This window comes from Euphorbia lathyris, chromosome 7 (assembly GCF_963576675.1).
Source record: "Euphorbia lathyris chromosome 7, ddEupLath1.1, whole genome shotgun sequence".
Lineage (NCBI taxonomy): Eukaryota > Viridiplantae > Streptophyta > Magnoliopsida > Malpighiales > Euphorbiaceae > Euphorbia > Euphorbia lathyris.
In genome coordinates, this window is record NC_088916.1 from 6,857,935 (window position 1) to 6,867,701 (window position 9,767).

At 37.9% G+C, this 9,767-nt stretch overlaps 2 protein-coding genes across 3 annotated transcripts; one reads left to right on the forward strand and one right to left on the reverse strand.

Annotated features, from left to right (window-relative positions):
- The first annotated feature begins 292 nt into the window (after positions 1-292).
- On the forward strand, positions 293-4,151 carry LOC136236103 (ethylene-overproduction protein 1-like). Its single transcript, XM_066026200.1, has 4 exons — positions 293-2,524; positions 2,611-2,902; positions 2,986-3,295; positions 3,407-4,151. The coding sequence occupies exons 1-4, from the start codon at positions 645-647 to the stop codon at positions 3,640-3,642; spliced, it is 2,718 nt and encodes a 905-aa protein (XP_065882272.1). The 5' UTR covers positions 293-644; the 3' UTR covers positions 3,643-4,151.
- Positions 4,152-5,006: 855 nt separating this feature from the next.
- On the reverse strand, positions 5,007-9,220 carry LOC136235923 (probable inactive receptor-like protein kinase At3g56050). Of its 2 annotated transcripts, XM_066026008.1 has the most exons (9): positions 8,911-9,220; positions 8,692-8,830; positions 7,795-7,866; positions 7,569-7,712; positions 7,355-7,480; positions 6,397-6,926; positions 6,105-6,295; positions 5,880-6,012; positions 5,007-5,774 (listed from the first exon to the last, which is right to left on the reverse strand). In XM_066026008.1, the coding sequence occupies exons 1-9, from the start codon at positions 9,023-9,025 to the stop codon at positions 5,212-5,214; spliced, it is 2,013 nt and encodes a 670-aa protein (XP_065882080.1). In that variant the 5' UTR covers positions 9,026-9,220; the 3' UTR covers positions 5,007-5,211. The 2 variants fall into 2 exon arrangements, with proteins under 2 accessions (XP_065882080.1, XP_065882081.1); XM_066026009.1 differs by lacking the exon at positions 8,911-9,220 and having other exon boundaries at positions 7,795-7,855.
- Between the last annotated feature and the right edge of the window lie 547 nt (positions 9,221-9,767).

The following is a 9,767-nucleotide window of genomic DNA, read 5'->3' on the forward strand; positions in this document are numbered from 1 at the left end:
ACAAACAGCTAATCAAATCAGCTAGTCTTATCAGCTAATGTAATCAGCTAACAGCTAATTTCCAAACAGGGTCATGGAGAACCAGATGCTTCTAATAATTTGCCCTACACCAAACAAACCGGTGGAGGGCAAATTATTAGAAATTTGACCAGTCAAAACGTGACTCGAATCTCTAATTTTACTCCAAAAAAACTCAACTCTTTACGAGGTGTTTTTCGACAAACAAACGGGTCCACTACTTTTTGAAAACACACTATTTTTCAATCAACATACCGGAAATTATGTTTCAATTCTTTCCATTGTTAGCCAAAAAATCAATTTCATCAATCATTGCTAAAAGTAGTCTCACTCACTCACTCATTGAGTTTTCTCCATCCCTGTTAATGACAACAAAAATGGTGATCTGACCACAATCAGAACACAGAGTATCTGTAAATATAAGATTTTAGATCCGACAGCCAGCATCTAAACCATTTTTTTTATTTTAATGGCGTCGTTGAGAATTTGAGGAGCAGGAAAAGTGGGTTTGGCAAACCAGAAAGTAGTAGTAGCGACTGAAACATCCACCAAATCAACCAAACTCTGCAATAAAAATCAAACCTCTACTCTGGTAATCTTCACATTTCTAATTTCCCCTCTTTGCTATGCCTAATCTGAAATTCTTAGACAGATTTAAGAGCACTCAAATCCACGATTTAGATACAAATTCTAGAATTCACAAGTATAAATTCATAAACCCTTTATCACTATCTCAATCTCTTCTTCCTTATGGACTTCCCAAAATTGAAACCCTAGAATCCGCCATTGAACCTAATTTAAAACCCCTTTCTTATGTTGATTCGATGGGCGACATTTATCGCCGATTTGATTCTTGTTTGGTGTCCGACAAGTGTTTATTGTGCGTAGAAAAGTATGCGCTATTGTGTAGTTTAGGTGATCCTAAGTTGCTTCGGCAGTGCCTTTTATCTGCTCGGCAATTCGCCATTGATGTATGCTCTAAAGTTGTGCTTTCTGCTTGGTTGCGATTCGAGAGGCGAGAAGATGAGTTTATTGGGGTTTCTGGTATGGATTGTGGTGGGTTTGTTCTTGAATGTCCGGTTTCTGCTTTGGTTTATGGTTATGATGTTAATTTGAGTAGTTGTAATCGTTGCCAATGTGGGTTAGGTTTTGATTTTGTTCAATTGGTTGATGATTGTTCGGGTTTCGTTGATGATTGTTCGAGTTTTGTTTCGTTTTGTGTTAATGGTGATTCGATTAGGTGTGTTCGAGGCAAAATTGCTGCTCTTTCTAGCCCTTTAAAGGCAATGTTGTATGGTGATTTTGTTGAGTCATTGAGGGATGAGATTGATTTTTCGGAAATCGGGTTATCTTCGGAGGGGATGCGGGCTGTGGAAGTTTATAGTCGGAGTAGACGAGTTGAGTTGTTTTCTGTTGAGATAGTTTTGGAGTTGCTTTCTTTTGCTAATAGGTTTTGTTGTGAGGAGATGAAGTCTGTTTGTGATTCTCATTTGGCTTCGTTGGTATACGAGGTTGAGGATGCGTTGATTCTTATCGATTACGGCTTAGAACGAAGGGCGAATCTGCTCGTGGCTTCTTGCTTGCAGGTCTTGCTGAGAGACCTCCCGAATTCGTTGTATAATCGAAAAGTGATGAAAGTGTTTTGTTGTTCTGATGCTAGGGAGAAATGGTCTATGCTCGGGCGTGCTTCTTTCTTGATGTATTATTTCCTGAGCCAGGTCTCGATTGAAGAGAACGTAGCATCAACCACGACGTTGACATTGCTCGAGAGATTACTAGATTTTTCAACAGAAAAGTGGCAGAAGGCACTTGCTCTGCATCAACTCGGTTATGTTCTGCTCGAGAGGAAAGAGTACAAGGCCTCGCAGCTTTGTTTCGTCGAAGCAGTTCAGCAAGGCCATGTTTATTCGGTAGCCGGTGTTGCGAGGGCCAAATACAAGCAAGGGCAACAATACTCAGCGTATACGTTGATAAACTCGTTTATTTTCGAACATAAACCCGTTGGCTGGATGTACCAAGAACGATCTTTATATGGCGTTGGACGCGATAAGATCGTTGATTTAAATACTGCAACCGAACTGGATCCAAGCCTTTCATTTCCGTATAAGTATAGAGCTGTCCTGAAGGCGGACGACAAGCAAATTAAGCAAGCAATTACGGAGATTAGTAAAGTTATTACATTCAAGCTCTCACCGGATTGCCTTGAGTTACGAGCTTGGTTCTTCATTGCACTCGAAGATTACGAGAGTGCGTTGAGAGATATTCGCGCATTGTTAACTTTAGAACCTAATTATATGATGTTTAACGGAAAAATTTGTGGCGATCGTTTGGTTGAAGTTCTCAGCCGTCGAGTTCAGCAGGCGAATCTCGCGGACTGTTGGATGAAACTTTATGAACAATGGTCTCGTGTTGATGATATTGGCTCTCTTGCTGTTATACATCAAATGCTCGTAACTGATCCCGGGAAGAGCTTGCTATGGTTTCGACAGTCGTTGCTTCTTCTCCGGTAAGTATTACATTGTGCATTTCGATCATTTCGATACTTTTAGTATGATTAGCTCATGAAATATGCCAGACATATCACTGTAATAGGTTAAACTGTCAGAAGGTTGCGATGCGCTGTTTGCGGTTGGCGAGAAATAACTGTAATTCCGAGCATGAAAGACTAGTTTATGAAGGATGGATCTTATATGACACGGGTCATCGCGAAGAAGCTCTTGCTAGAGCTGACAAATCCATCTTAATCCAGAGGTCATTTGAAGCTTTCTTCCTTAAAGCGTACATATTAGCTGACACGAATCTGGATCCAAAAGCGTCGTCTTACGTCATCCAACTCCTCGAGGACGCCCTTCGATGCCCTTCAGACGGTCTTCGGAAAGGACAAGTGGGAATGAGCAGCATTAGGGTCTTAATCTTTATGTCTATGCGTTGAATTACTCATCTGATTACTCGCGTTGATTTTTGCAGGCATTGAACAATCTCGGAAGTATTTACGTGGAATGCGGAAAGCTCGATAAAGCTGCAGATTGCTACACGAACGCCCTCAAAATCAAGCATACAAGAGCGCATCAAGGCTTGGCACGCGTTTATCATATGAGAAGTCAACGGAAAGCTGCATTCGACGAGATGACAAAGCTAATAGAGAAGGCACAAAACAACGCATCGGCGTACGAAAAACGGTCCGAGTATTGTGACCGAGAGACGGCAAAGAATGATCTTAATATCGCGACACTGCTCGATCCACTTCGAACATATCCCTATAGATACAGGGCTGCCGGTAATTTTAATTTTGTCAACCATATAGTTCAATTAGCTTCATTTCCGTTTCTGTTTCCGCGCTCGATTACTCGATTACGCTAACAACTTGTGTTGACATACATACTTTCAGTGTTAATGGATGATCAAAAGGAAACAGAAGCATTAGAAGAACTTACGAAGGCCATATCTTTTAAACCCGAGATGCAAATGCTGCACCTTCGAGCAGCGTTTTACGAGTCGATGGGGGATTTCTCAGCTGCTCTTCGAGATTGTGAGGCTGCTCTCTGCCTCGACCCTGACCACACGGACACGCTCGAGCTATACAATAAAACACACAACCAAGTTTCATGTCAACCAAACATTTGAGTCATTCTACCATCGAGATAGGAGCATCTATCGAAAAGGATTCACAGCATTTCGGGAACAATGTGCGAGTAATGAAGTCTCGTGTTATAAACAGCGGTATTATACTGAAGACAGAATTGAAAATCAGAATTGAAGATTTCCATCTGCAGTTACTGGAATTTGTTTAAATGTCCAATTGAATCAGTTTGCTGCATCAGATTAATATCCATCGGGAGGTTCCGATACCGATAATCGGAACTTGTTGCCATTGTTTCTTGAGATTGATATGTGTTTCCTTGTTTTTCTCTTTGTACATAAGGTAAAACAAAGAGTTTTCTTTTTCTCATTCTTGTTGTGTGTTTTGCACATTTTTGTGTATAAACATATGTATATACAGACAGGAGGAGGGATGTTTGGAAATTTTCCTGATTATTTTAGAATAAGGTCTATTGATATGTGCAGATTTAATTGCTAAGGTACAATTTTACTCTAACAAGCAGAAAATTTGAATAACAAGCAGAAAATTTGAATAGACTGGTTTATCATTATTTGATATGTTATTTAATTGTTACATCGGAATTTTCAAATGTAAATTATGTTTAAAATATGATGTTATTAGTATAGTTACAAACAATCTACTAAATCTCCGCAACTAAGATTGCTACATACAAGTTTATCATAAAAATTTGTGTAAAAGATTTACTATACTATCAACTCAGTTATAAACAATATGTCTCAACACATACAAAACTGGTTCAGTTTATTGATAAATTTGCTTGGAAATTTTGATGTGACAGTCAAATAATGGTCAAACTAATTTGTTCAAATTTTATGTCAGTAAGGCTAAAATTGGGATAAGGTCTAAGTTTGACCATAACATTTTGAGGGAAGTCCGTGTATTCCCCAAATATAAAAAGGGTAAATTTTGCCTTTAACCTTTTCAATTTGGAGCAATTTTAAATCTACATACAGAACCTGTACCCCCAAAGCAGATACAAGATCTAATAAAAACATTCAATTTCATATGAAAAAAAGAACATTTGATTTCTTTGAAATGCCCAATTACTGATATAACACATTGTCTACGAGCATTTTAGATGCAAAATCAGTATACATCAATATACTCTAAGAACAACATTTCTCTATTTTTTTTTTTATAAAAATGTTAATTTTGAGTGCCTCCCTTCTTTGGACAGTGAATTATTGTTGTTGCATCTTTTAATATTTATCTTCTTTATTTATTTTTACAAAAATGTTAATTTTGGACTCTCCCTCTCTTGACACTGGGCAAACACCCCTCCTGTCCAGGCCCAGTAACGGCCCCGCAAAAACCAAGAAGAAAAACATAATGCTGTTACTAACAAACTTGACCTAAATAACAAAGATTAGAAAAACAGCCATTTGATTATATTAGTATACAAATTTATTTGATCTTACAATACAAGCATTACTTCATGTGATCATGATTTATACAACCAATTTACCTCATTTACAAGTTTTCTTCACCCTAAGAACACTCGGGGAACCGAAAACCTGAAAAAAATAAAAAAATAAACGAATTCTTAAATACATCAGAAGAAACTTTAGTTATCAAATTCCTTCTGTAGACATAATTTCAAGTTCTGCCCACCAAAGTGGAGACAGCTTTGGTGTAGCTCCATCGGGTTCCATTGCCGTGATCTGTTTCAACTCGGCTACAACCTCGCTCATTTTCGGTCTCCGTTTAGCATCAGGCTGTATGCAACTCAATATCACAGAAAGCAATTTCTCAAGCTCATAGTCTTTATAATGTTTCAAGGTGGGATCTACTACCATTTCTGATGTCCAGTTTACAAGAGAGTCTTTGTCCATGGCGTATAGGATCCTACCGGTTATCATTTCGTAGAGAATTAAACCGAAGCTGTAAATGTTGCTCTCTGCATCTGCTGAATTTGGGTCTGCAGATTCTGTTTCTTTTTTAGGTGCTGTTACATTGTTCCACAAGGTGAAATCGGATATTTTGGCTGCGTAGTCTTCGGTTAGATGTATAGAGGATGACTTGAGGTTTTCGTGGATTACGGGTGGGGTTAGTTCGTGCATGTATTCGAGGCAATATGCGATGCCCATTGCTATACGTAATCTTGTTTTCCAGTCTAAGTGTTCTGCTTCTTTTACTGCAAAAATTCAAGAAAGATAGGAAACATTATGGACATTTTTCGATCTGGACATTCTTTCGTTACCGAACTAAAAAGAAAGATAGGGAAGATTATGATACTTACTGTGGAGATGTTCAAAGAGAGTTCCGTTTGGAGCATATTCAAAAACCATCATTCTTGTGAATGGCGCTTCTTCTTCGCAATATCCAATAAGGTTCACAAAATTTTTATGGTTCATTTTCGACAATGTAGCAATCTGAAAGCATAACGAAAATTAGGGACTTCGGATTGGATACGAAATAACAATTATAATGAGAAAAAAGGTAAAGCAATTCGCGATTCAAATACCTTCTTTCTGAATTGTTCTTCTAAATTCTTTGACCACTCTTTAGAAGATTTAACTTCAGTAGATGTCACAGCTATTTCAACTCCACTTGATAAAGTCCCTTTGTACACTGTGCCATCCGAAAAGGAGCCAATTATGTTGCTAAAATCTTCACAAGCAGCTTCAAGTTCAGCTCGTTTAAGTTTCGGTACACCTGAAAGCCATGCTCTAAAGAGTAAAAACCGAGTTGCAACGAAGGTATAAACGATTTAAGTATAATGCGTCATTCTTTTCATGAGAACAAAAATGACTAACCTGTTACGAAAGCTTTCTGTAGCTGCCCACTTAACCCTGTGGCCCAAGGTTTGACTGCGACGACTTTGCTGCTTCTAAAGACGAAGGCAGCAGCAATTGAAATCAAAAGAAACACAGAGCCCCCGACAATACCAGCAACAACAATCATGTGATGCTTAGAATGATTATTTACAGCTTCACTTGGACTTGAGGCAGGAGGGGTCATTGGAATCACATTGTGTTCTCGTGGAGCCAAAACTATTATTGCTGCAGGTGCAGGAGCAGGTGCAGCTTGAGTTGGTGCTCCAACCGGTGATGGAAAAGGCGGTAAAGGTAGACTTGAGGGAGATTCTACCGGAGAAAATAATGGTGATTCTGAAGGAGATGGTACGGGAGAAAATGATGACGATGGAGATTCTGATGGTGGAAATGACGGTCCTAAAAATGGCGGTGCAGCTGGTGGTACTTTATGTCTATGCCTGTTAGCTTTTGGTCTATTTCTGACCTGTAGCAGCATTCGATGAGCCATGTCTCCAGCTTGGCCCATGTTCCTGACCAAGATAAAGCGTATCATTACAGAGATGATATACATTAACATGTCAAATAGTCTTCTGGGGATCAGTTTAAAATCAGAATTAATAAAAAATAACCCTTCATCCTGTACCGATAACAGAACGAATCTGAAACAAAAACCTGCGGCAATGAAGGTCCAAGGTATACAAGGAGTCACCTGCCATGATTTTGCATTCCATAACATATGTTTTTGCAAATTTTGTTATCATATTTAAATCATACAAAACTTATAGAATTTTATTGTAAAACCATTGACTTATATTTGTTTCATTTAGCAAGTTCGATTTCCAAACAACCACATTTTTACGCGAAAATTTTCTTCTATACAACTTCCACAGAGAAAGAACTATAAATTTCAGAAGGGGATGAAAAAACAGTAATAGTATGAAGGGTCTAATTCTCGTACCAGGTACACTCCTTCCTGCTACAAGAAGCTCTTAGCTGGTTTTCATCTGCTTGAATTTCTGACAGTGTCTTGAGTTCATATAGATCAGGCGAAATGCTGCCTAAGAACTCATTGTTGTCAAGTAAGCTGATAGTAACAATCCAAAGAATGAGTTATTGCGTGAAGAACTCATTATATAAAGCTAAGCTGGGGGGGGGAGGGGAAGGGAACTTACAGTGTAGTTAGTGACAGATTATTGGCAAGTTCTGATGGAAACGGTCCGCTTAAGTTATTATATCCCAAGTCCAATACCTCCAGCTCTTTCAGCTCTCCAATCTCCTTTGGTACATTTCCGTAGAATGAATTATTGCGTAAAGTACTGTAAAGTAAATGCATATGATAAAATTTCCATAGATGATAAGAATTTTCGAAGAAAAATAAGAACGAAAGTTCGGGCTTACATGGATTTTAAATGTGTCAACAGTCCAAGTTCAGGCGCCAGTGTTCCTTGGAGACATAGATCTTGCAAATGCCTAAAGGTTTAATAATTCTGACTTGAGGCTTAACAGATCAAACTTAAAATTTGATGCACTAAAGCATACAATTATGTTTAAAAACTGTGATATGAGAAAACCAGAAAATAGAATATAAATGCAAACAACTGCAAGAATAGCACCAACTACATCTGCAGAGACAAGTTGAGTGTCTAGCACTAAGAAAACTTAGATCTATGAAAAAGTTGCACAAACTAGCATTTGTACTGAGTCAAATTAGACTATTGAATCGAAATCAATAGTTGATTGGACCAGGGACAGATCTAGGGGGGTTGGGAGATGGCTTGAGCACCCGCTCATCACCGGAAAACTCTATTCAACCTCTGTATGGAGCTTTAAATTTTTAGGGTAAAAGGGCCCAAAAAACTTCAATTAAGAACCCTTAGACATTAGAGCATCCCGAATCCTGGACCGGTCACTGTATAGGACTGGACATTCAAAGAAAATGGCAGCCATAAGCAGAGTTGGAATCAGATGCCTAGAGTAAGTTTTTTTCATAGTGGCATTAAACTGAGCACTTGTTATCCAGGAGAGAGATAGACAGCTTAAAATCTATCCCATATATAAACCAATTTTGCTCATGGAACTAGGAGATCTTGGATGAAAACAACATATCCTGATTTCAAATTACCTTAAATTCAAGTTCTAAGACATCTAATTCTTCAATAAGCATAAAAAACGCAGCAATTACAAGCAATAAAAAGGAATTAAAAAAATAGCAACACAAATTCAAATTCTGCAAATACAAAACAAAATTGGGGAAACAAAATTCACAAAAATGAATCTAAGAAAGTGAAAACCTACAGGATGATAACTCTTCCATGAGAACACTGGACCCCAAACCAAAAACAAGGATCAGAATCTCCATCTTTATCATTCCAATTAGATAAGGCACCAAACGGGTCTGTCTCCACTCTATCCCGAAACCTCAACAGCATTAAACCTAACATTGATTAACAACTAATCAAATAAATTACGAGATTCCAGAGAGCTCGTATGCATACATAAAATTAGCTACCGTACCTTCATCATTAAGAGAGCAGCCAAGTTTGAAACTCTGATGAAACAACAACAGAAGAGCCAATAAAATCTCCATCCGGAACTTGAATCGATTCAATTTCCACTGTGAATCCACCATTAGTAAAAAAGAAAGAAGAAATTGCAGGTGTTTGTACAAATTGTAGCTGATTGTTTCAGAGAATTGAAGAAGAAAACGCGTGCATTTTTCAGTAGGTATGGATTTTTTAGTATTATAAGATAGGAAGGTAGTCGTCTTCTTCTTCCTCCTGAGACTCGGCAATGTTGTGTTCAGATTGACTGTTTCCGATTTCTCGTCCTCTCCCGGCTTTTTCTTCCGTTATTTATATAATTTTAAATGGCGCCGTCCTTTGTATGAACTATCAACTCCATGTGCTACTCACGTGACTTTCATTTTCTAAAATTTCAAAACCATAAAATTCATGTGTCCCTTGCTTTGTTTGGTTTGAGTATTAACATGGATTAATAAAGTAAGGGATCATCATAATGTTTTTAAAAAGTCGGGTTTAATCCTAACGTATGAAATGTGGAATTAAGTAAGATTAGTTTTAGCTTTATGTTACCGAAATTTTGAAAAAGTTGGTTTGACTTTTATTTAACCGTTTTAGTTTATGGAACAAACTTGTTTGATAGGGAGAAAATCTAATGTTTCCATTTCGGTGTCCCCTTCTATGTCTCTCTCACAAAAAGTAATCACTTTTAATCATGTGGGTCCTTTTGGCTCATAAAATATATTATTTTAATTAAAAGTGATCACTTTTTGTGAGAGGGATATGGAAGGGACACCGAAATAGGGACAACAGATTTTCTCCCTGTTTGAAAGATCCGATATGATAGTTAAA

Coding starts and splice junctions, on each gene's coding strand:
- LOC136236103 (XM_066026200.1), top strand. CDS start 645: ATGCCTAATCTGAAATTCTTAGACAGATTTAAGAGCACTCAAATCCAC. Junction 2,525..2,610: donor CAGTCGTTGCTTCTTCTCCG/GTAAGTATTACA, acceptor TCACTGTAATAG/GTTAAACTGTCAGAAGGTTG. Junction 2,903..2,985: donor ACGGTCTTCGGAAAGGACAA/GTGGGAATGAGC, acceptor TGATTTTTGCAG/GCATTGAACAATCTCGGAAG.
- LOC136235923 (XM_066026008.1), bottom strand. CDS start 9,025: ATGGTGGATTCACAGTGGAAATTGAATCGATTCAAGTTCCGGATGGAG. Junction 7,481..7,568: donor AATCTGTCACTAACTACACT/GTAAGTTCCCTT, acceptor TGTTACTATCAG/CTTACTTGACAACAATGAGT. Junction 5,775..5,879: donor TCTCTTTGAACATCTCCACA/GTAAGTATCATA, acceptor GAATTTTTGCAG/TAAAAGAAGCAGAACACTTA.